General features: G+C 44.4%; 1 protein-coding gene and 1 long non-coding RNA gene across 7 annotated transcripts in view; one reads left to right on the top strand and one right to left on the bottom strand.

The window, feature by feature from the left end:
- Window positions 1-7367, bottom strand: LOC135981051 (uncharacterized). The gene is made up of 3 exons (XR_010598030.1): window positions 7262-7367; window positions 6973-7059; window positions 1-139 (listed from the first exon to the last, which is right to left on the bottom strand). It is a non-coding gene; the product is annotated as an uncharacterized LOC135981051 (long non-coding RNA).
- Window positions 7368-7380: 13 nt separating this feature from the next.
- Window positions 7381-26073, top strand: part of LOC101948101 (sodium- and chloride-dependent GABA transporter 2) — a 67164-nt gene continuing 48471 nt past the window's right edge. The window contains exons 1-6 of one of the 6 annotated variants that reach the window (XM_065582187.1): window positions 7400-7478; window positions 8482-8694; window positions 10444-10659; window positions 20658-20792; window positions 23111-23251; window positions 24439-24523. In XM_065582187.1, the coding sequence (XP_065438259.1) occupies window positions 10449-10659; window positions 20658-20792; window positions 23111-23251; window positions 24439-24523 (572 nt within the window). In that variant the 5' untranslated portion in view covers window positions 7400-7478; window positions 8482-8694; window positions 10444-10448. Of the gene's footprint in view, window positions 7479-8481; window positions 8695-10443; window positions 10660-20657; window positions 20793-23110; window positions 23252-24438; window positions 24524-26073 lie in introns of those variants that run through there. The other 5 variants (XM_065582177.1, XM_065582210.1, XM_065582193.1 and 2 more) reach the window with 5 other exon arrangements.

The raw sequence follows: 26073 nt of genomic DNA, 5'->3' as shown, positions 1-26073 counted from the left end.
CTAGTTCTTACTGTAAACAGCCCAGTTCTCATTTGTAGTCTTTGCCTTTGTTTAATCCTGATGTCTAGAAGAGTAGATGAACAGAACATGAGGAGAAAGGAGGAGTGTCCCTATTGCAATAGATGGTCACATTTCTTACCTTTAAAAAAAAAAAAAAAATTATCAGGTGATTTTTGCATATGCCCAGTTCTTAACCAGCACTGGGACCACCTTTACACTGTAGTGCTACCACCACTTACCCCAAACAGTGACCTCCTTCCATGGCACACAATCCCCACATTTGGTGTGAGGCATACTCTCTGGTTCACCATCAATAGTTAACTATTAATTATTGGAGTTAATTGTCTTTTATGGAAAATGTACAAACATTGCCCTGTCCATGTTCATGCGGTAAGGTGTCTGACCGCAGGAGGACTGGGAGGCTTACACTGCTTACACATCTTGCCATGGAGCCTTGTTAATTCAGGTTACCAGTTTGTGTAGAAGTGGACTAGCAAGGACTCCAGGGGTTATCTGGCTGATGGAGGGAGAAGGCAGGTGTAGGGAGGAGCTGGTGAAAGTGCTGGTGTGAGGATGAGGCTGGTATTCTAGTGGGGGATCGACACAATACTAAGTGGAAATCAAAGCAAAGATAGAATATAGAGTATTACAATTGTGTGTGTGCACTCTGTTTACTTCCTGCCCACATGCAAGCTCTGGTGAGTCCTCTTCTCACACATGTACGCTATCATGAACTGCTTCTCCCATGTACAATACACACTTGTGCACTCTTCTTAAACCCAGTTGTGATGCTGCACTCACATGAGCATGTACACACAGATCACTGTGTTCTTGGTCTGGTTCCCAAATGGGATAGAGCAGCTATTCTCAGCAGTTGACTCTGGTTCTGTGCCCACACTGGCTACAACATGAACTTTGATTTCAAGTTCACACTACTCACATAGAGAATATTCTCACCAGTGGGCTGTAATCTTGGGCTCAGACTGGAGACAATGGGGATATATTCACCTAGCTCAGAACACACAGAAATCACCTGATCCCTCAGGAATATTCTCAGCAGCAGGCTGTCTGGTTCTGTACTCACCATGGATAGAATAGGCCATTTCCCTGCGATGCATTCTGGTCTGTGTTCATATTGGCCAGTGAGCTCTGGCTATCACTGTTTGTTTCCTGTACACACAGCATGGTCTCCAGACCAAAAGTATAGCGCAAGGCCCCTGGTTTTTGCAGCACGCCAGTGTGGAAATTCTGTTTCTCCTTGGCTCAGAATTCTGGTAGTTCACATAATTATAAAGACAAATGCCCACAAGGAAGGCGGCTCCTTCCATTTGATCCATGCTTTTACACCAGTAACTCATACAGAATTAACTGCCTCTACATGGTCTGTATGCTCTTGAGCAATTAAGCCTCTGCCATGGTAAACTCAAATTTGGCTAGCAATAAGGACGCCTTTCTGTACATTTAGTCCTGGTTCAAGCAGGAATCACTCACATATGCTTGTTATGGCTGCTTCCTCCATCAGTTGGGCTCAAGTCTGACATAGAATCATAGAAATTTAGGATTGGAAGGGATCTCCAGAGATCATCTAGTCCAACCCCCTGAGCTGAGACAGGACCAAGTACACCTAGACCATCTCTGACAAGTGTCTTTGTCTAGCCCATTCTTAAAATCTCCCGATGATGGGGATTCCACAAACTCCTTTGGAAGCCTGTTCCAGTACTTTACCCTTCTAGTTAGAAAGTTTTTCCTAATAATTAATCTAAATCTCCCTTGCTGCAGCTTAAACCCACTATTTCCTGTTCTACCTTCATTAGACACACAGAACAATTGATGACTGTCCTCTCTTTAACAGCCCTTACCATATTTGAAGACTGTTATCAGGTTTCTCTTCAGTCTTCTCAAGACTAAACATGCCCAGTTTTTTTAACCTTTTTGTATAGGTCAGGGTTTCTAAACTTTTTATCATTTTTGTTGCTCTCCGCTGGGCTCTCTCCAATTTGTCTGCATCTTTCTTAAAGTCAGGTACCCAAAATTGGACATAATATTCCATCTGAGACCTCACCAGTGCCAACTAGAGTTGGGACAATTACCTCCTGTATCTTAGATATGACATTACTGTTAATATAGCCCAGATGGAGATTTGCCTTTGTCGCAACTGCATCATGTTGTTGACTCATAGTCAGTTTGTGGTCCACTATAACCCCCCAGATCGTTTTCAGTGGTAGACTGCCTAGCCAGTTATTCCCCATTTTCTATTTGTGCATTTGATTTGTCCTTCCTAAGTGGAATACTTTGCACTTGACTTTATTGAATTTCATTTTATTGATTTCAGATCAACTCATCAAAGACGCATTGAATTCTACTCCTGTTCTCAAAAGTGCTTGCAGTCCCTCCCAGCTTGCAGTTGTCTGCTAATTTTATAAGAATATTCTCCTCTCCATTATCCAAATAATTTAATGAAAATATTGAATAGTACTGGACTCAGGACAGAGACCCCTGAGACCCCAACAGATATGACCTCCCAGTTTGACGGTGAACCAAGGATAACTACTCTGAGTACTGTTTTTAACCAGTTGTGCATCCATAGAATCATAGACTAGCAGGATTGGAAGGGACCTCAGGAGGTCATCTTGTCCAACTCCCAATCTAGTCCAACCCCCATCTTTATAGCTACTTCATGTAGATCACATCTTCCATAGTTTGCTTATGAGAATGTCATGTAGGACTGTCAAAAATCTTACTAAAATACATCATGTCTACTTCTTTCCCTCCATTCACTAGGCCAGTAACCCTGTCAAAGGAGGAAATTAGGTTGGTTTGGCATGCTTTGTTCTTGACAGATCCATTACTTATCACTCAGTTATCCTCTAGGTGCTCACAAATTGATTGTTTAATAATTTGTTCCAGTATCTTTCCAGTTAAAGATAGGCTGATTGGTCTATAATTCCCTGGGTCCTCTTTGTTCTCCTTTTTAAAAAGTTAGGTATTGTGTTTGCTCTTCTCTTTTCCTCTGGGACCTGGCATATTCTCCTTGAGTTCTTGAAGATAATTGCGTATGGTTCTGAGATTGCTTTAGCTAGTTCCTTAAGTACCACAGGGTAAATTTTGTGAGGCCCTGATGACTTGAATACATCTATCTTATATAAATATTCTGTAGCTTGTTCTTTTCTTTTTCTGGCTTGTGTTCCTTCCCTCTTGTTAATATTAATTGTGTTAAGCATCTGGTCACAATTAACCTTTTTAGTGAAGACTAAAGCAAAATAGGCATTAAATATCTCTCGTCTTGATGTTGTCCGTTATTGGCTCTCCTTCCCTGCTTAAGTAGAGGACCTACACTTTCCTTCATCTTTCGCTTGTGCCTAATGTATTTATAGAACTACTTCTTTTTGCCTTTTATGTCCTTGTCTAGGTATAATTCATTTTGTCTTAGCCTTTCTGATTTTAAGCAAGTTCCTATAACCTGGCAGGATATTGGTCAGTATGTTATCGCCCATCTGTACATATAGGCAACATTTCTACTACTTCTTTCTACAAACACATTCAGTTAAGGCCTAGCAGAGTTTGAAAAACTGAAATGACCAGTATTCTGTTGGTTATCAGGTAAGTGGAAATGGATAACACTTACTCTGGCTTTCAGTTCCCAAATAGTTTTAATGGCAAATTTTGGTCCTGGCATCTGGGAAGTCACCTGCAGCAACTGCAAGAATATATAATTCTGAAACACATGAAAAACGCTGATAACTAGTGGGACAGAACTGCAGAGGAGAGGTGGGAATGGGAGAGTAGCAACCCTCCTTGTCCAAATATTATAGATTGGAATTAGGACAGAGCAAGTGCAAAATACAGCGAACAATTTCTTTATTCCAGGAATTTCTAACCCACAACAGATTGTGTGTCAACCACTTTTCAGGCAACACAGGTTAAACTTTTCAAAAGTGTCTGAGTGATAAAGGAGCATTAGAGCTGCTGAAAGTAGCTGAGACTTGTGTTCCTGAGGCACTTTTGAAAAATCCCACTCTCCTACACACAGGATGCACCTACTTCATCTAGCAGATGCTGAGGGGAACTCATGTTGCTATGCCTTGCCCAGAAACCAACTCTAAGGTTTCTTTTCCTTTTGCAGTTTCATTTGAGTAACTGGCTTTGATTCACCCATACTTAAATTTTATACAGCACCTTAGATGCCTGGAGATGGATGGGTCCTTTAGAAAACAAATGAATAAACTATTTCCTTTTTCTGACATTAGGCCAGACCTAACCGTGATTCCTGTGACACCGTGCTAGAGACTTCCCTGAAACTAGTTATGATGTCTGTCTGTCTTTGTTTGCACACAATTAGCAAGCCGGGTGCCCTGTGCTCATGTATGCTTGTCCTATAGACTTCACTTTGAGTGGTGGGTGCCCAGCCCTTCTGCAAACCCAGCCCTTAGTGTTTATGAAGCACTTTGACTCCCCCCACTCTGAAACTTACTATAGATGTGCAAGCTATTGTTCGTTGTTATGCTGACAGTTACCACACAATCAATGTAACTTCAATTGCTAATGGAATAATGGAACAGATTTAAGAGAAAATCTTTGTAAACACCTTCAGGTAAATGGAATGAGGAGTAATAAAACCAACCGAAGTTTATAAAGAGGAGACAATAGTCTTGGGCCTAAAGCAGGTGAATGGCAGACAGGTATCTAGGCTCTACTCTTGGATCAGACTTGATCTGTGACTGTAGAGAAGAATAAAAAAACCCACATCTTTTTGCCCCCAAAACAACCCCCCTGTTGAACTAAAATTCTCTGCTGTGCACACAATTCTCCCCCTGGGGAGAGGATGAGAGCGAATGAACCACATGTGATAGGTATTAGTCATGTCACTTAATGCACCTCTGGAAGTTGCTCAGATACTATGGTATAAATACCTGTATAGAATAGAAGCCACTGAATAATTAAGCTTCACAATAGTCCTGTAAGGTAGTCAGTTTCACTCACCATTGAAATGAGCTACTTCTGAGATGAAATGGGGTAGCTGTTTAAAAGCACACAACAATTCTGCATGACAGGAAGCAGAGGATACTGTGTCCACTTGAAATGACAGGAGGAATTTAAAAAGAATAATGATTTGAGACCGAATTTGCTCAGACATCAGGGCAAACACCCTTACTCCTACAGAGAGTACTATGGGATATTTATATGTGGTCAGACTTTGATAGGCAATATCACAAGTAACACAGTCCCCCTAATACCGTGATGGGGGATTGGTTTAATAGTTATTCAGATGGGAGAGCACTGCCCACTGAATTGTCACTACAGCACCTATGTGCCCATTGGACATCAGTCTACTATAATCTATATATAATAACCTGGTTCAACCAAGATTATCTTGGGAGATACCACAATGAGAGGTGGTATGTCAAAGCTACAGGATCCCTTCTCTTTCCTTTCTTTGTGGATTGGTACCGCATTTGCTTTTTCCTGGTCCTCTGGTATCTCCCCACTTTTCCTTTATTTTAAAATGTATCAGTATCTTGGTAAATTTGATAACTAAATAAGTCTCTTAAGCTGGGACGCATATTGTCCAAACGCACTTATTCTATGTTTGTATTTTCCAGTATTCCTTTACCTGCTTTTTATGATGTTATTTCAGTCATATTTCTGATGGTTTGAACCTCTTTTATTCATTCTTCTTATTGAAGACATTTTTAAACGTTCTGTATCTCAGCCATTTTGAGTTCATCTCTTTCCTCTTTTTTTCCTTATAGACCTTTTTTATCCCAACATATTGGTTCAAAGCCCTTCTCATTCCCATTAACTTCTTTGGCTGGTATAACTCATTTAAATATGTTATTGAACTCACCTTTTCCCCATAAGCCTTAACTGATTCTATATGTATTTATTTGTTCTTTCCTTCTATTTCCAACAATGAGCTTATTTTTTTAATCCTCAGATCTATTGAGTTAGTACCTGAACTATACTGACTGCTTCTTGTTCTTTTCCCAGCAGAACTCTGTGGTGTACCTTAATTATGTTATGTTTTAGTCTTCTCCAGCCTTCTTCCATGCTTGTGGATTTTAATACCTCTTGCCCTTGCATTGTGCTCATTCAATACTTTAATTCCTGAAAATTTGCTTTCCTTTATTCTGCTGCATTCTGTGCATTCTTACCTGACTTGGCTCAAGTCGAATATTTGTTATGACTGGCAATGGACTTCCCAATTGTCCTCTATTGTTCCTCCCAATTGGCTTCTCTTCTGCCTGGACCTCTGCTTTCTAGATCATAAAGTTGTTGTCTTTGTAACTTGGGAACATCTTTGCATATTTACGCTGATTATCCAATACATGTCTGGGTAGCTAAGTCCCTTGTGAGTACAATATACAGTGGTTTCAAGAACCTCCAGGAAATTTTCCATAATCCATCTTTTTTTTGTCCTGGGTGGGTCTGTAGCAGATGCAACCTATAATTTTGCCCCCTTTTAATCCACTGTATCATTGTCCCAATTACTTAACTATTACACTCTTCATTGTTAGCTTGTATTTCTCACTGGGATATTTCCTAATGTCTCACCCATTAAGAGTGAGATCTGTGGCAGTTCACTAGTTCTGTAGCTATGCCTTGCTCTCTCTCTTGCAAGACACCAATGACACACGTCTTCTGTTAGTGGAAGACATACCTAAGTAAGAGCTCATTGGCCTGAGAAAGGAGTGGGGCAGAGTTAGTGGAATGTACTCCCACCATTGGAGCCTGCCTCTTTTTCCTGCCATCTTAATATCCTGCTTGTGAAATAATTACAGTGTAGTAATCCATAATGGAGATTTAAAAATTTGCCCCACACTTTCCCCCATCATTGGGAGGTAAATCCATGCAGAGAGGTCACTGGGGTTTGCCCATGTGTTGTGCTCAATCACTAGCATTCCAAGGGAAGGCTTAAATCTGTGTTAGAGAGGCTGCAGTGAAAATTCACTGTAAGTTAGGTTCTGGTCTTACCTGTTTCTGATGCAGCCTGGAACATGAACTTGCCTCTGGTATGGACTTGACAGGCATGTGTGAATTTTTCATTTATTGTCCCTTGAACTGGGGGAAGAGAGAGACAGAATGAGTAACAGAGGGAAAGAGGAAGAGAAGTAGATAGAGAGGGGGAGAAACAACCAATGGGAGACAGAGGGACAGAAGTAGACAGGGTGAGAGACTGACCGACAAAGCAAGGTAGAGGTACACATGGAGCCAGTTTCCCTCAAACCCCCCCCCCCCAATCAGGAGAAAGTAAGACACTCACATGGACTGGGGAGAGAGCCCCTTTTGCAATGGCCATGAAATCAGTCATGTGTAGGTTGTTGTCCAGCCCTGGGGGAGTGGGGGAAGGAATGTGGGTTGGGCAAAGTGTAGAATTGCACCACTGCAGAATTTTTCTTCCACACTTTAAATAGCCAGTACCTTTCACGACTGCTTTCACATTTCCCTCCAACCAGACCCTTGACAGCTCCTTCCTTAAGGTAACTGGCTCACTGTTTTCTTCTGCTTTCCTTCCCCAAACTCCTTTAGTTACCTTGTGGTTGGCTGTTTGTTTAATAATTTTCTAGTGTGTAAAATTTGTTTTTCTTATTCTTCTGAGGAATTGCTGTCAGATGCTTGGGAGTGTTCATTACTGCTCTGTGTGTGTGTGTGTACATACATGTATGTACACAAGCACACCTTCTGGAGTATGCTGGGGTAGAACCCCCACTCTTATGGCTATTTTTGGGGAACACCATTTGTTGCCATTGTTTTTCTGCTCTTTGTGAGAAATGGCTGTACAGGAGAATTAGACGGGGCTTTGACAAGTCGCCTCAGTGAGACACAGGAGAGATCAATGGCAGATGCTGTGTGCAGGAATGTGCTTCCATTGCTCAAATAGTTCTCAGCAATCCTTGCTTATGCACAGTACCTAAGTACCTGCAGCCATCCTCCTCCTCCTCTGCTGATACGTCCTGCTGAGTTTTGCTGCCATTAGTACTCCTTGTAGGGAATGAATAGGCATAAATATCCCATGAATTGCTGCAGCAAAATCATGGTACAATCTGCACCCCAATTCAATATGTCCCTGCAGTATTCTGAAAACACTGTAGGAATTTGCACTTAATTCAGTCCCAGTCTTTCTCAGTAAAAGACTTCTCTAGGGAACTTTGCAGGACAGTGAGCAAATAGGATTAAAGCAGCTGTGAGCTTTCCTACCTGCAGAAGCACTTTATTAAATAGTGTATGAGCACCAGCTCTGCAGGAATCCACAGCTACTGCAGTCCCAGCCTCTGCTAGCCGGAGTCACTGTAGGGAGTAGCATAGAAGCATTGCCTTTGGGCTGCTCACAGCTATTCGTTTCTAGCCTCACCTAGCAGACATTGTAAGGCAATGGCTTTAGGGAATGGAGCAGGGGCACTGGCCGGGGAGGAATTCACAGCTGTCGCCCCTCCTATGTTACACATAATTTCATAACTGCTCTGCCTTTTCCTCCCCTGTAAGCTGGACCTTTAAATCCCTGAGAACTCTGCTCTCTGCAGAGAGAGGCAGCTATTTTGAGAGGCAGAGCTGTCGCAGAGGAAACTCACACTGTGCCCTCATCGAAGCTGTACTTTACTGATCGTTCTTGTTCTCCGAAAGGGACGCTGTCAGCGTGGAAAAAAATCACATTTCTGTCTGAAAAACTTGTATCTTCTCTTCTTACAAGTAACAGTGGTAAGATCGCTTCACCTGACAGTAAAAAAAAAAAAAAAAAAAAAAATCACTTTTCCCTCTGTCAGTTTGTTTACTTTGTGCATATGATGGTGGTTGGTGCATGTGACATAACTGGATATAGTTAATTTCATTACTTCTCTGTGGACTTAGTTAATCAGCTTCCTCACTGGAAAAAACCCTTATAAACTACAACAGGGGAGTATAAAAATCTTGATAAAATATCTTCGACATTTAAAAAAATTAGTTAAGGCTTGTCTCCTACGTTTGTACAACTCCTGGGACAGTGTGGCCTCAGTCCAGATTGGGGCCTTTGGGTGCTAGATTAATATACATAACCAATAATATTAGTAATATACATAGCAAATAATATTAGTAATTAATATATGTAGCGAATAATAATTAGTAATATTTAAAGGATGCGCTTTCAGAACTGGAGTGTTTTGAAATGAGTCAGTTTTAAATGATAATAAAGAAGGTAGCACCCCTTAACTTCAATTTCATGGATTTATTTTGGATTAACGTAGGTGCTTTTAGTATATTGGAAAAAAACATAATATACCCTATCAGGAATTGTAAGGAATGATACAAGAGTAACTAGTGTGGGGGGGGGTGTCTGTCTATGTCCCTCAGCTGCTCTAGCCTGAGAGAGAGGTAAATAGCGAGGTCCCCCAAGGATCTGTACTGGGACCAGTTCTGTTCAACACATTCATAAATGATCAGGAAAAAGGGTAAATGATGAGGTAGGAAAGTTTGCAGACGATACAGAATTACTCAAGATAGTTAGGTCCAAAGCTGACTGCGAAGAGTCACAAAACCAACAAAATGGCAGATGAAATTCAATGTAGGTAAGTGCAGAGAAAACCATCCCAACTATACATACAAAATGATGAGCTCTTGGAGCCATTGTGAAACAGCTGTTCAATGTGTAACGGCAGTCAGAAAAGATAACAATGTTAGGAACCATTAGGAAAGGGATAGATAATAAGCCAGAAAATATCACAATGTCACTATATAAATCCATGGTACGCTCGCACCATGAATACTGCATGCATTCTGGTTGCCCCATCTCAAAAAACATATTAGAATGGGAAAAGGCACAGAGAGTGGCAACAAAAATGATTAGGGGTATGGAACAGCTTGCATAGAAGGAGAGATTAAAAAGACTAGGACTGCTCATCTTAGACAAGAGATGACTAAGGCGGGGGGGGGATAAGATGAGAGGTTTATAAAATTAAGAATGGTACTGAGCAGGTGACTAAGGAAATTTTATTTAAGCCTTGACATAACACAAGAACTAGGAGTCACTTGATGAAATTAATAAGCAGCAGGTTTAAAACAAACATAAGGAAGTACTTCTCCACACAACACAGAGTTAACCCATGGAACTCATTGCCAGGGGATGCTGTGAAGGTCAAAAGTATAACTAGGTTCAAATAAGGACTAGATAAGTTCCTGGAGGATAGGTCCATCAGTGGCTATTAGCCAAGATGGTCAGGGATGCAACCCCATGCTCTGGGTGTCCCTAAGTCTCTGATGGCCAGAAGCTAACCCTGGATGATGGGAGATGGATCACTTGATAATTGCCCTGTTCCGTTCATTATCTCTGAAGCATCTGGCATTGGCCACTGTTGGAAGACAGGATACTTGGTTAAATGAACCACTGGTTTGACCCAGTATGTTCTTATAAATTTCTGACTTGTTGAATGACTTGTAAACATAATGCTGAAAAATGGTACCAATCCTTTGAAGGTGGGATGGATTACAGAGTCCCTGGGGCAGTTAGCAATGGAGAGACGATACCTGCTCATCCAGGCATGGAAAAGCAGAAGGAAGAAGAGAAGAATCAAACACTGGAACGAGGCCATTGGAACAACAAGCTGGAATATGTGCTATCCGTGGCTGGGGAGATTATTGGCCTTGGTAACGTCTGGAGGTTCCCTTACCTCTGTTACAAGAATGGTGGAGGTAAGTACAGCCCTAGCTCTAACCACTTATATCAGCTACCCTATCTAGCCACTGATTTCCCTCCGTTGTTCTCCACTGGCCTTAAAGCTTCATGGTCACTTGCATTTTGAATTGCTCTGTCTCTATCTGCACTTGAGAACTTTGTTTCCAAGAGGTGGTCAGTGAACTTGTTTGCACCTCAGGGGTATACACCTGTGTGTGCAGCAGGCCTGATTCCTAGAGGTGCTATGCTTCCCAAGAAATGCATGTCCTTGGGGGGCAGAGACAGCCATATTCGCTTGGCACCATACATCTTGCAGTTTTTCAGAGTGTCAGTCTGTGCCAAATTTCCCACAAGTGCTCAGTGTGTTTGTCCACTGCTAGGAAGCTTGTTTCCTAGAGGTTTCCAGAGTCCACATCTGTGTCCCAGGGACCCATTTGCTGAAATGCCTGGGGTCTGGCTGTCTGTGCTCCAGAGGCCAATTTCCCAGCAGTGACCAAGCTGGAGTTCTTCGCATGCAGGCCTGGCATATCTGCATATTTCCTGGAAACTCCCAATGAGTTAAGGACTCCTGGTGTAGTACAGGGGTTCTCAACCTTTTTCTTTCTGAGCCCCCCCCCCTATATGCTGAAAAAACTCCGTGGCCCACCAGTGCCACAACAACTTTTTCTGCATATGAAACTAGAGCCGGTGTCAAGTATTGGGGGTAGCCGTGTTAGTCTGTATCTACAAAAACAACAAGGAGTCTGGTGGCACCTTAAAGACTAACAGATTTATTTGGGCATAAGCTTTCATGAGTAAAAACCTCACTTGTATCCAAAGAAGTGAGGTTTTTACTCACGAAAGCTTATGCCCAAATAAATCTGTTAGTCTTTAAGGTGCCACCGGACTCCTTGTTGTTTTTGTAGAGCCGGTGCTGGGGGTAGCAAGCAGGGCAATTGCCCAGGGCCCTATATCACAGGGGGCCCCACAAAGCTACATTGCTCAGGCTTCAGCCCCACATGGCAGGGCTCGGGGCCCTGGGCTGCGGTCCTGTGTGGTGGGGCTTTGGCTTTTTGCCCTGGGCCCTAGCAAGTCTAATGCTGGTCATGCTTGGTGGACACCCTGAAACCTGCTTGCGGCCCCTCAGGGGGCCCAGACCCCTGCTTGAGAACCACTGGTGTAGTAAACACATCCTGGCGGGTACCCAGCATGTCCGTCTGGCCCTGCAGGGATGCCTGTCATGTACTCATTGTGTGTGTGGCAGGGATGGGATCCTGTAACATGTATGTATTAAATCATTGTACGTGAAGGACCTGTCTGCCATGAAGGTGAACATTTAATAACTACATCTCTACCCTGATATAACACTGTCCTCGGGAGCCAAAAAATCTTACTGCATTATAGGTGAAACTGCATTATATCGAATTTGCTTTGATCCGCTGGAGTGCGCAGCCCCGCCCCCCAGAGCGCTGCTTTACCGTGTTATATCCGAAGTCGTGTTATATCGGGTCGCATTATATTGGGTTAGAGGTGTAAATGCCAGTGCACCCCAAGGGCACCAGTTTTCCAGAGGTGCCAGGCATGCAGCATTACTGAGGAGATTCAGGCCTAGTTTCTCTGTCCTATCATCTGCTTCTCTTCTGGTATGTATTGCTAGTCAATGGGTGCTAACACGAGTGGTACACCGTCTCCAGGCGAGACATTGGGGTGAGTGCAAACACAGAGACAGCAGTTTCTGTGAGACGTGCTTTATGGGGAAAAGAGCTGAGGTAATATTCAGAGTCGCCTCTGGCGTCTGTGAAGAACCCCAGCGTTGCTTCCTTTCCCTGCAGAATCATCTTGTCTGACTGCGATGGTGTGTACGTGAGATGTGTGCACACTTATGTACGTGTGTAACGTGTCTGACAGTGTGATTTAGGTGGGAGATGGAGTGTGCATCTTTGTGTGTGCGAGACACCTGCTTTCCAAGCACCCTGGGGCTATGCAGGTAATAATTAGTAATCTATACATGAGCCTGTGGGGGGTATTTCCATGCATCTTCTCTATGGGGAATTCCCCAGTGCAGCAAATTCACTTTGTGGGTGGATTGTTGGTTTTAGGTTTTACTCTTAGACTTTTTTCTTAAAGAAAAATTTAAATTCTCTCCCCTTCCCCCAAGTCCTGCTAGAGGTCAGAGATATTTCTGTGTTTTCTGTGGAGAACTTCTCCAACGTGTGGAGCAGGAATTACCCCCCATTTGTGTTTGGTGATTTGCTAATCAGACTCTCTGGATGTTCTCAGTTGGCAAAGTGAGTGGCATGGGGATCTTGCACTGAAATCTTCTGGATTTCACTTGGAAAAGTCTCCTGGGTCTAACTAAACCACTTTCTCATGCCATTGGCATGAAGAGGATTAGCCAGTTAGCTACTTTCACATTGGCTTTCACTTGGTATTTGCTGCTTTTCATCTGGTGCTTGAGAAAGTTGTTTTATTTTTGAGGGGGGATTAGAAGGGAGGATTTTTCTTGTTTTTCATTTTTAATCTTGAACGTATCTAGGTCACTAGCTGCATGGTTTCTGCTTTCATTCACTGTACTGTTCCCATGGGCTCCCTGCACAGCCCCTGGAAGTACTTAAGGATAATGTGAAGACTGGTCACTGCTGGAATGGGAAAAGCAGCTCACAGAGCCACCTTCCTGCCCCTGTTGCTGGTGTTTGTTAGTGAATCGAGATGTGGTAATGGTTATCAAGTGTTAGGGTCCTGAGAGGAAAGGGACGGCTTTGGGTGGTGTAGAACCTTTGTGAAGCTGTCTTATCAGAGAGAACCCAGTTTGGTCAGATAGTTCAGGATATAGAGAGATGGACTTCCCAAATTTCATCAGCGCTAGAGGTGAGCCAGACCCAGAACTATGGATCCAACACTCACAGGCTGTGGTGGAGTTGAAATCTGTAACAGAATCTGGCATCTGGGGACAGAAGCTATGTGAAATTATTTGTGCAATATTTTTCAACAGAAAATGCAGATTGTTCGACCAAAACAATTTGTGAATTCAGGTTGATTTTCATAAATTGTTTCAATCAGGGGGAAAAAACCCTGGAAATGTCAAAATGGTTTGTTTCAGCATTTCCAAAACAAAATGTTTCATTTTGGAAGGACATTTTGTTTCACAGCATCCCTCAATTATATTTTAAAAAATGGAACGTTTAAAAACATCAAAATCAAAATGAAACTTTTTTGACGTTTTGGTTCACTAAACATGTTTGAAATATTTTTCTTTTGCATCAACCAGAAATTAATATCTTATTTTTCAAAAAAAATTTTTGGACCTGCACTTGAACTGGATATTTTGCACTTGGGACCTTTAGCTGCCTTCCCCCAAGGTTAGAAAAAGAATGATTCATACGGTGACTCTTTTTTGTAAAGTGAGGAGGTGGTTGCCAAACAGCCTTTATTGGGGAAGAGGAAAGTGAAATGGGGGGTAGCTGAGAAATTATCTATTTGAATTACGTGAAACAGGGCAGCTTGTTACTTTTTGGCTCATTTCCACTTTGCAAACGAAGAATAATCTTTTGAATATTTAGAGTTCAGTATCCAATACCCAAGTCCAACATGAAAAAATAACTGCTCCTTCTTTTTCACTCTGACTGGGCTTAGGTTGTGCCCCCCTGGAAGGGGTTAAACCCTCGCTACGGACGTTGGCCTCTCTGATGGAGAAATATTGGGGAAGCTTGTCTGTGTGGGTGTGCATGGGTGTGCTTCTCTCCCTTCTCCCTGTGTGTCACCCCCACGTACACACCACCTCTGGTCTTGTGCTTGGTTGGAATCTTATTTGTGAGAACAAAGCAATAATACAAAGGAACAGAGGGAGGCTAGAATTACAAAGCCAGACCTCAGAGTCCTTTGTCGGGGTCAAACCCCCCTGGCTTCACTAGATTAAAAACTCTGTAAGGGCTTCAGGATTTGACCTAGCCTGTGCCTGGGGCAGGATAAAATGAGACTCAAACTGGGAAAATTGAACTAAGACTTGAGCCTGTTTTGGAGATGCAATTAAGAGGCCTCTCTTGACGTACAAAACGGAAACCTGTAACAGATTGACTCTGTTGTAACTGCTCCCTCTGACTGTTGTCATGTCCCTAGGGCCTTAGGCCTGAGCAGTTGTGAAATGTCCTTGCTCCACTACATTATACCACTCTTCGACTGTCTGTGTAGCAGCAATCCTAACCCCCTCCCCCACTGCTGTAACTACATCAGAGGTCCCTGTGTTTTACATCTGATATGTAACCAGTCTCAATCATAGTTCCTTATCATGGTTGTGACATGTATTTTCCAGTCTGTGCAGGCAAAAAAAAATGGTCATGTAATGGTGGTGGTGTGTGTGTGTGTGTGTGTGTGTGTGTTATGCCCACTGTTGGCTGGGGCACAAGGAGGATAAGAGACTGCCAGACCTAACAAAGCATCCTCCTTTACAACTAGATGTCTGGGAGCCTATGACAGGGCCTATAGGGCTTCATTTTCAGACTCCTTGCATGTCTTTCCTGTGAGCTTGTGGTACAAATAGCGTGCTACCAGATATCTGAAAGGGTTCAGTGTACTGCACTTTCACCATAACCCCCTGCAAGGCACAAGTTACACATGGAGGTTCCAAGAGAAAAGAATGGCGAAGGGTGTTTGGCAAGTCAAGTGTGAAAATGCCACAGGAAATCAGTGTGGGAAGGTGCTAAGGGTGGGACTAGACTTTGCTTGGAAGTGAGACAGGGAAGTGATAGAAGAGGTGTCCCAGGTATGTGTGTGAGACCCTTGCATCCTCATGCCTGAGGTGTGCAATGGAGTGGTGGCTCAAGCATAGGTGCTGGAACTAGGCGTGCTCAGGGTGCTGCCGCACCCCCTGGCTTGAAGTGGTTTCCATCATATTCAGGGTTTACAGTTTTGTTCAATGGCTCTCAAAACCCCCACTATACAAATTGTTCCAGCACTCCTAGTCTCAAAGCAGGAAGCCCTGTAATTGACTGGCATTGAAGGCTAAATTGCAACAGCCCCTATGCCTCACACAAAGACAAAGCAAAGATGTGTCAGCTGGAGGTCAGGCAGAGGCGAGTCTGCCCTAGCTTTGGGTCGTACGCTTTAGGAAATAGCCACTTGGCATTCACACATGTGCAGACTTGATTGTGAGTCATTTTATGATCCATGCGGTAGAAGGGGAGTCTGAGGTAGGATTACAAAATGAGCAAACCTTTAGGTTTATTGGAACCCATCTTGCTAATGGACAAACTAGAGAAGCGTTTCTCAAACTGTGAGTCGGGACATCAAAGTGGGTTGCAACCCCGTTTTAATGGGGTTGTCAGGGATGGCATTAGATTTTCTGAGCCCAGGGCCAAAGCCTGAGTCCCACTGCCTGGGGCCGAAGCTGTAGCCTGAGTCCCACCACCCAGGGCTGAGGGCTTCAGCCCTGGGTGGCAGGGCTCAGTTTACAGACCCCCCACCTGAGGCTGCAGCCCTTGGGTTTCGGCTTTGCCCCCCTGCTCCCCCACATCCAGGGTGGTGGTGCTTCGGCTTTGGTCCCCCAGCCAGGGGCGGCGGGACTCACGCTGGCTCAGGCTTTGGTTCCCCTCCGGGGGTCATGAAGTAATTTTTGTTATCAAAAAGGGGTCATGGTGCAATAAGGTTTGAGAACCCCTGAACTAGAGCTAGCCAGAGATCCTGAGGAAGAGGGAGGGCCAGAGCTCAGGGTCCAAGTGGATGAAGCCCAGGTAAGACAACTATTGTTGCTAGGTAGGGGAAGTCATTTGGTAGCCTGTGTGAAATAAGTGAGGGAGGCTGCAATACTTTTCCTACTGGACAGAGGTCCCCCTCAGAAGGACATACCCCTCCACGTGGCACCAACAGCCTTGAGGGCATTCTCAAGAGAGGTCAAGGACTGTGAATAGGCCATGAAGACTGGTCTCCCCTCTTGTTCCTGGAGGTGGCCTCTCTGCCTCAGGGCTGAACCTTCCTAGGGATGGGGACAGTGTGGGGAGGCTGGTGTTGCTGTCCGTGGGTGAGCCTGTTCTGTGAGTGAGGAGAGGACATTTGCCCCCAGAGCTGTCAAGCCAGCCCCTTTTACTAACATTACATTCATGTGGCTTATTTTTCAAAGTTTGTGTGGGAAGATAGCAACCCAACCGGAGAGGCCAGCTTTAGCTCAGCACTGAATTTTAAAAAACGAGAGAAAGCAATTCTGAAGCAACAGCATCTGACTAGCTGAAAGGCTCAACTCCTTTCTGTTGAAGGAGGTTAAAGCATCACCTATGGGCTCCCATTCAGTCAATAAAGCAGTGCCTTTCTGTGTCATAGCCCAGTGCCTCTATAGAAGGACCAGTCTACTTCTGCACTAGCCTGGGCAGACTTCAATCGCAATGGCAGAGTGCCAGGACCAAGTAGAAAGCAGACGCAGCAGCTTTGCTAATTCAGGGCTGAATGAAGTTCACTATAATTTGCAATTTCTCACAGTTACAATATTGGCCTGGCCTGGGGATGGAGGAAGGAGTTTAATAACAGCAGCAATTAGTGCACAGGAATGGTGTTAAGCCTTGAAAGAACCCGTTAAAATAGGAGAACCTGGCAGAGAAACAGCTCTTGAGTTTTCCTGAACAAGTTCACCCATTTCATTCAGCATAAATTACTTCTTTAGGTAAAATGGATGTCAGCCAAATCCATTCTCAAGCCAATGCTGATGTGATGTAAACTGGAGCACCTTCTGTGTGTGCCATGGGATCACTCCAGAACCCTACTGGGATACACACTGCAGAACTGTGATGTTCCTGCAGCTCACCCAAAGATGTCTTTAGAAAACTTTTCTGGCCAAAAAATTAATTTCCCTAAAACTGTTCCCACTCTTGTGTCAGCAGGATGCCAGCTGGCTTGCAGGTGGGGTATGTGGTGGTGTGGGAGTAACTACTGGAGTAGCAACAGATTTGAAAAACAAGAGATTTTGTTAAGAAGCTTAATTAAACTATATGGGTAGGAGAGAGAAGGAAAGCTTCTAGGCTTGTTCCAGAACTCCACCCACCCGGACAATTCCCCCAACAGGACACTGAGTGATGACCGCCTGAACCAATAAAACCCAAGATAGCAGTATTGCATCTTCAGAACTTTTGGTGGATCAACTTGCTGTGAGTGGGGAGGATGCTGTTACCTAGCAACTCCAGGAAGACGATTAAGGCCTGGTCTACACACAGGTGGCTAGGGGTGTGATTTTTTTTTTGTACCAATCTGGTTATACAAGTACAAGCCTAGTGTGGATGCAGTTGTATCAGCACAAATGAGGTGCCCTATAGACTATTCCTATGAGACAAGGGGAATAAACTATACAGGAATGAACTATATCAATATAAGCACCTTTATACTGGTATAACTCTGTCCACACTAGGCAGATGTATTGGTACAGGCAAGTCTCATCTTACGCGGGGGTTCCGTTCCGTGGTTAGCGCGTAAAGGGAAAACGGCGTATAGTGAAACACTCATTGAGTTCATTGGCGGGCACAATCGCTCGCACTACAGATGCAGTTTTTATATTGTTGTTGTTCTTTTTTTTCCCCGTTTTTGCCGACGGCACAAAGCTGAATTCGCACATGTTAAATGTGCCTAAGATGCGACTTGCCTGTATAACTATACCAGTGTAGTTAAAGTGATACAACTTTTGCGTCTAGGCAAAAAGTAACTCTCTCATCCCCCATACTCCTCCCCAGCATTCTGGCACTGCAAGTTGCACTAACAAGTGAAAAGCTGTTAAAATAAAATAAAACCATGCAAGATTAGAGCTGATTGACAAATAACAACAAATTACATACACTAATTGTAACTGGTTTCATTTTTTTTGTGACATTTTAATTGAAAATGTGAATCAAGTTTTGTTATTTCCCATGTTTTCAATTTTTGGAATATTTTTCAAAAAGGTTTTTGGTCAGCTTAGACACAAGACGTGTGTGTTTTAAATCAAAATACAGTACACCTCTACCCCGATATAATGCTGTCCTCGGGAGCAAAAAAATCTTACCGCGTTATAGGTGAAACTGCGTTATATTGAACTTGCTTTGATCTGCCGGAGCGCGCAGCCCCGCCCCCCAGGAGCACTGTTTTACCGCATTATATCTGAATTCATGTTATATCGGGTCGCGTTATCTCGGGGTAGAAATGTATTTAAATAACAATTTATTTGAAAATGGAAAACAATAACTGATTAATGACAATTTTCGATTTAAAATATTCCATTAAAATTTTCAATATTGGGCATTTTTGGACAAGATTTCATTAGAAAACTTTGGACCAGCTCTGCATAATACCCTCCCTCCCCGCCCCGACTTAGGCTCTAATCCTGTGAAGACTTATGCATATGCCTAACTTTACTTATGTGAATAGTCCCAGGGACTTCAATAGGGACTATTCACATAAGTAAAGTTACACATGTAGGTAAATCTTTGCAGGATCAGGGCCTTACTTGCACTCTGATGTCTGGCTGACCCATTAGTTCTAATCTCTGCAGACCCTGGGCCTGGTCCAGTCATAGTTTTGCTCATAGTGGGATTTTCATTCCTTTTGTTGGAAAAGTGTGGAATTTCTCAACCGTACAGTGTCACTTTGGACTCTGCAGACCTCTCAGAGTCTGCCAGGTGACTTGCTAGCATCTGATCCACATGAGTCTACTCATCGCCCATTTATTTCTGCTACATATATTAAACTCTAGACTGGCCTACAAGCATGTACTATAATGGGCCATGGTTCAAAAACGTCTCAAGAAGAGGGAAAGGAGGCAAAAGGAAGGAGGCATTTCTGGATTCACTGTTAAATGTGTCCATGAAATAGACAAGATATGCAGTGTGGCTAAGTTTATTGATGCAGGCATCTTAAAGTTTATATTTCCCATTATTTTTGTAATATTAATTGAGCAACCTTGATGATGCATTAATAAAGCAGGGAAGATAGACTAGCTCTGGGACCTTTCCCTTCAGTTGTATAGCGGAAGAATCAACTGCAAGTATTACCCCAGCATGGAGTAATCCTAGACCTGATTCATTTCTTACTCTTCTGATGTTCCCTGGGCCTCTCACTCCCACTGTAGTTAATGGGAAATTTGCCATGGACTTCAGTAGCAGCAGGACCGGGCTCCCAATGTGAGTGAAATGCCTTTCTGTACTACTTTCCTTTCAGTTGTGCTTCTGCCTCTTAATAACTGCTAGGGAATAAGATGAACAAAAACTCAAATTGGGTGGAATGGTGGGAGCAGGCTGAGTTTATCCAATACTTGTATGTTAGCATCCTGAATATTACCAACTCCAAGCATTCAAAAATCATAAATCAGCTTCCAAAAAATGCTGAGATTTCTTAAAAAGTGTAAGTGTGTGTGTGTGTGTGTGTGTCTGGAGTTCCTTTGTATTTGCCTTCTGGGTTTTGAGCCTTTAGGGTTTGTGTTTCAGCTTTTCTCCCCACCCTAGGAGCTAGAAACGTTTATAAAAAGATGAATCTGAGATTCTCATGGAATTACATGACTCCAGGAGCTGAGGCTTTAAGAAACTATCATGAGACTCGTGCCAAAATTTGCAAGAACATAGACCACGCAGGCCTGTGCAAATACATGTAAAGACAGTGACCCTGCCCAGGAGATCTTACAACTGAAGTAATAACAAGACTTGTGTAATGCGATCTGGTCTCTCCGCCACAGATGCAGATTTTAATTTTCCGAGGCAACTGGCAGGTTTGTCTTTATACCCCATCAGGTTTTAATGCCTCATTCACACTATGGTTGAAACTATGCAAGCAGTAATTGTGTTTGAACTGGGTTATTGCTAGCACCATTTCCTTGATAAATTGATAGGGATTTTTTTCTTTGCTGTTTCTCCCAGGCCCCTTGCATCCAGGCCCTTCCCTTCTCTGATCTCTACAGCCAATATTGCCATCTGTGTCTCCTTTCTCAGGGACCCTTCTTAGAGCATTCTTTGTCCTGGGGGAATTTTTCAGTCTAGGCCTAAGTTGGTCAATGGTCTAACATGTTTTCTTTTCCATGTACAATGCTTAAATCTGCCAGGTGCTTTCTTTATCCCCTACCTCATCTTCCTCTTCACCTGTGGGATCCCAGTGTTCTTCCTGGAGACAGCGCTAGGGCAGTATACCAGCCAGGGAGGGATCACTGCCTGGCGGAAGCTCTGCCCTCTCTTTGAAGGTGAGTAGACCTCAGAGCGCAACCCTTTTTTGGAGGGGGGATGAGGGGAAATGTAGTGCAAGGGTCAGGAACTACAGCTGGAACGTCTATCCCTTTTAAGAGACCCTCCCACTATACCCATGCTGTTCTCTGAAAGTGGCTGTGGTGTTACCATGAAGAATTGTGTTTACCCTCTCAGATCAGTTCACGATGTAACTCATCTGGTATTCTGCTGCCTCTCTCACCATCAATATGTGATGATGCTTTAGAGGAAGGTGAGAGCCTGCCATAAAAGTCTCCTTGACTTTCCCCTCACTCCCCTGTTGTTCATCCAAAATGGTGCTGAAAAAAAACTCTTGCCTTTCCCATCACTCTGGTCATGTTCGCTCTCCTGGTCAAGTCACATCACTGGCTCTCTTCACCTCCTGCACTGAGGTGTGAGCTCTGGCTATGGAATTTGCCCACAGGCAGAATTGTGCTCCTGGATCTAAACTTTATTTAAATAATTCAAACTGCTGTAACCCTTATAATTGCAAAGAAAACCTAAAATATATGAACTCATATTTAAACTGTTGCTGTGTCATCTTCCTGAGTTTGCAGACAGCCTGAAACAATAGCTCTTAGAGGTGTCTTCTTAATGTGGTGTTGATTCTCAAACCCAACTACGACATCATTTTAGCATAATCATCCAATGGGGTGTTTATCCCTGAATCCCAAACACTTCCAATGCTTTCTTAGTTACCAAAAGTCTCAACTGTCTCCTATCCATCTGCCAAAACCCTCCAGCTTCTCCCCTGACGACTTCTACAGACCTGGTAGTTTGCTGCTCAAATAAAAACTTTAGCACATTGAAAACTAAAAATGTGAGGTTGAGCAAAATCAAAACTGAGTGTAATATTGAACTGAATGACAGGAGAGACATTTCTCACTTCCATATTTAATTACATAAAAAAACCTTCCAACTTCCCTGAAACGGCTGCAAGGTGTTCTGTCCATAACACCAGGTGGTGTGGAAAGCCAGGGAGATAGCTACAGAATGAATTGAGGGTTGCCAGAGTACATGAGGCCACATGGCTAGATGGACCAGTGGGGTAAATGTCTGTTTCTTTACGTTAGTAGGTGGCTGCTCACCCTGCTGTGCAAATAGAATCCACATACTGTGCAAAGTTCAAACTTCCATCCCTTCCTGGGGCGTGGCTTTATTAACAAACAAATATGTAAGTGAAAACACAAAGAGCAGCTCACATCTCCTCAGGCATGGCTGCTCCTAGAGTGCCTCCCTGAGGACTGTTCAATCCACTCATAGGTCCTCAAGCACCTGGAAACCTCCCATTCTTCATTACCTACAGATGAAGTAATGAGTTACCTGCAAAGCCTGCTTAACCCTTTCCTAGAGGAATCATCCCTTACTAACAGGGTGCAGTATTTCAGGAAAACACTGCAGAGGCTGGAACTGCTATAGCTTGGAGTACCCTATACAGCTACAACTCTGCAGCCATTCTCCTATTGTGAGCTCCTTACAGAGATGCCTGCTGGCAGATGTTGCTCAGGGTACCTGTAAGCAACACGTGTCCCCCTCCCCATCCCCCAGTCTGCAAACGCTCCTGCATCATTCCCTAAAGTGAGTCCTGAGTGGAGTAGCTCATAATGGACTGTGGTTTACTTGAACCATGGACATCCCAGCAGCTGTGTCTGAATTGAAGATGTAGGAGACTCTGGCCTATAGACCCCAATGTGTGCAGTGCTTTGCCTTTGGAGGTTGTTGACATCCAGGACAGTTTTAAACATTATTCCATAGCTTTGACCTTTTTTCTTTTCTCTGCTGGTAAAAGTTTGGTTCCAGTGACTATTAAAGTGTAATTCTGACCCTTCTGTACTCATTAGTCTCTACAGACTATCTAGCTAGGATTCTCCTGCCACTTAGCAACGTGGGTAGGGCAGTGGTCATGAGGAAACCATGACACCGGTTGGCAAATTCCCTGAAAGTTGCAGCCCCCAGATCACAAACGCTTTCCTTACGTGGAAGTCCGTCTCCAAGGGAAGCTTCCACTGGCTGCCATGACAGTGTGAGGCAGCGGAAGGTAGTCTGGATATCACTGGGAAGACGGTGATGGGTGGATAGTTGCCAGGCCAATATTCACATTGCAGCATGGGAACCCCAAGATAAGAGTCGAGGAGGTGGGCAAAAGGGGGAGAGAACTGGAGCAGTGGGCAGTACAAACAGAGGTGGGTTTGGAGTGCTGGGAGAAGCAGGGTGCTGTGGCAGGCTCTGGTCCTGAGACTTTTCCAGCTCATGTTTCTTTCCTTGTTTATCAACACTGAGGCCCTTCTCTCTGCAGGAATTGGTTATGCTTCCCAGGTGGTCGTCGTACTCCTGAATTTCTATTACATTATCGTCCTGGCCTGGGCCTTGTTTTACCTCTTCAGTTCGTTCACCATAGACCTTCCCTGGGGCAGCTGTGACCACGAATGGAACACGGGTAACCCTGAATTCCCCTCTATCTCATCTCCTCCTCCAACTCCCCATCAGTTTGCTGGGAAAAATCTGCCACCAGCAAATACCATCTAACCTGAAAAAGCAACATCCAGCCTGCTGTGGGGGAGGGACCAAGGCCAGTGCGAGTGGCGAAGAGGCCTGGTTTATTGCCATATTACCTGACACAACATCAGTCCTGCTGATGGTAGAGGAGAAGAGGCTCAATTTCATTTGATAAGCTGGATCTCTTCTAGAAAATGTCCTAAAGTGCCAGCCGCCCACAGCTCCCATTGACTTTAGCCTTTCACTATACCTGATCAGAGCAGTAAACCAGTTGGTGTGTTATGCAGGCTCCCCCATGCTGCTCCAACAACAGATCTCAGTCCTGGAGGGGGCTCCCCTCTCCCGGCAGCTGTGCGGACGGAAGGGAAATTCAGTCTATATTCAGCCCTCTGCTTCTTTTGCTCTGCTTCAATAACAGGAGCCCATTCCTACTCGGGAGGCCCACCCCTCCCCGTGGAGGGAAAAGGGGAATTTAACCTTTATGATCATACAGTCCTTGGTTTCTCCCCAGCACTGCTTTGCCAATGGGACCCCAACCCTGCCCTGGAAGGACCTCTTGTTCTGAGCAAGAATAGGGATTTTAGAATATTTTTTTCCCTTTGAACGTTATGCTGCTGGATGGAAAGGGGATCTGCAGCATTTCCAGAGGTGAAAGTGGGCCGGTATGGCATACCGGTAAGAAAGTGGACGCCGGCACACAGCCGACGTTAAAGTTCTGCTGCAGCACTTTAAGCACTGTACCCGCAGGGCCACTGATGGGGGGACGGGGGGGAGAGGGGGACGCAAAAGGGGCAGCTGCCCCAGGGCCTGGCGATTTAAAAGGGCCCGGGGCTCCTGGCAGCGGCCGGAGCCCTGGGCCCTTTAAATCGCTGCCAGAGCCCTGGGTGGCGCAGGCTGTGCAGTGCTGAAGGGCTGGCTGGAGGAGTCTGGCCCCAGCCCCGCCCCTTCTGCCCAAGGCCCTGCCACTTCCAGGGGTCCAGAGCTGCCCTCCCCCACCTTGCCCAGGAGCCCGGCCACCCTGCGTACCAGTAAGTCCTTTAAGTTACTTTCATCCCTGAGCGTTTCCCAGAGGCTCTGCTATTCCAGTTGTATCTGTTTATGTTCTTTCTCCCTGGGCCTGTCCTGCAGAGAACTGCGTGGAATTCCAGAAGGCAAACGCCTCTCTAAATGTGACGACCGAAAACGCCACCTCCCCTGTCATCGAGTTCTGGGAGTAAGTGAAAGGCTTGTGTTTCTCTGACTCCTCTGGGAGTTACAATCCCCCAACCATGACTCTCAGCCCTTCCAGGCACTTCCTAGTTTACACACCTCAGGGTTTTCACAACACTTTAAACTGGACAGCACCCAGGAGAACAACATGGGTCAAATTCTGCTCTTGATTACTGTTCTGTTAATTTACAGTAACTTCACTGAGGTCAGTGGAGTTCCTTTGGATTCACACAGGTGTGCCTGAGAGGATACGCTGGCATCCTGTCTTATTTAGATCCTCCCTGTCTTTCCTGCAGTCTGACCCAAATGTTGTCCCCACACCTATGCAGTCTCACTGACTTCAGTGAGGGGTTCCACAGGGGTAAATGAGGTTAGAATTGGCTCTCTGCCAACAGACCTCGTCTTCACTGCTCTTTCTCCTGCCCTCGGTCCTCCTCATTCTCTGATCATTCTCTTCTCACATCCTCTACCTGTTTCTGTTCTGTTCTTCTCTCTCTCTCTCTCTCTCTCTCTCTCTCCTTTTGGCTACAACACAACTGCTCTTTTCTCCCATATCCTCTTTCTCTTCAACCTGCTCATGGTCATTCTTTATACGATCGTATCCCTTCTCAGCGTAGCCCAACGGGTTCGCAGATTTTCAGTCTAAATCTGTTCTTGACACATCGGGTCAAGTTCATCCTGGGTATAAACTCCACTGACACAGTGGAGTTAAAGTAGGATATCAATGGAGTTGCACCAGGGATGAACTTGGCCCTTGTTTCTTCTCCAGAGAGAAGCTGAACTGGTCTCGGAGTTACTCTATGGGTTATCTTTGTAATTTCATCCTGGGTTAGTATAATGTGGAAAACACTGGCAGTACATGGCTCTGTGGATGAGGGGAAAGCAGTGGACTTGCTATTTCTTAACTTTAGCAAAGCTTTTGATACGGTCTCCCACAGTATTCTTGCCAACAAGTTAGAGGTATGGGCTGGATGAATGGACTATAAGGTGGATAGAAAGCTGGCTAGTTTGTCGGGCTCAACGGGTAGTGATCAATGGCTCCATGTCTAATTGGCAGCCGGTATCAAGCAGAGTGCCCCAAAGGTCGGTCCTGTGGCTGGTTTTGTTCAATATCTTTATTAATGATATGGAGGATGGTGTGGACTGCCCTCTCAGCAAGTTTGCAGATGACGCTAAACTGGGAGGAGTGGTAGGTGCGCTGGAGGCTAGGGATAGGATACAGAGGGACCTAGACAAATTAGAGGATTGGGCCAATAGAAATCTGATGAGGTTCAACAAGGACAAGTGCAGAGTCCTGCACTTAGGATGGAAAAATCTAATGCACTGCTAAAGACTAGGGACCAAGTGGCTAGGCAGCAGTTCTGCAGAAAAGGACCTAGGGTTTACAGTGGACAAGAAGCTGGATATGAATCAAGAGTGTGCCCTTATTGCCAAGAAAGCTAATAGCATTTTGGGCTGTATAAGTAGGAGAATTGCCATCAGATCGAGGGACATGATCATTCCCCTCTATTTGGCATTGGTGAGGCCTCATCTGGAGTATTGTCCAGTTTTGGG

This window comes from Chrysemys picta, chromosome 1 (genome assembly GCF_011386835.1).
Source record: "Chrysemys picta bellii isolate R12L10 chromosome 1, ASM1138683v2, whole genome shotgun sequence".
Taxonomy (NCBI): domain Eukaryota; kingdom Metazoa; phylum Chordata; order Testudines; family Emydidae; genus Chrysemys; species Chrysemys picta.
Note: the sequence above shows the minus strand (reverse complement) of the source record. Positions and strands in the feature narration are given on the sequence as shown.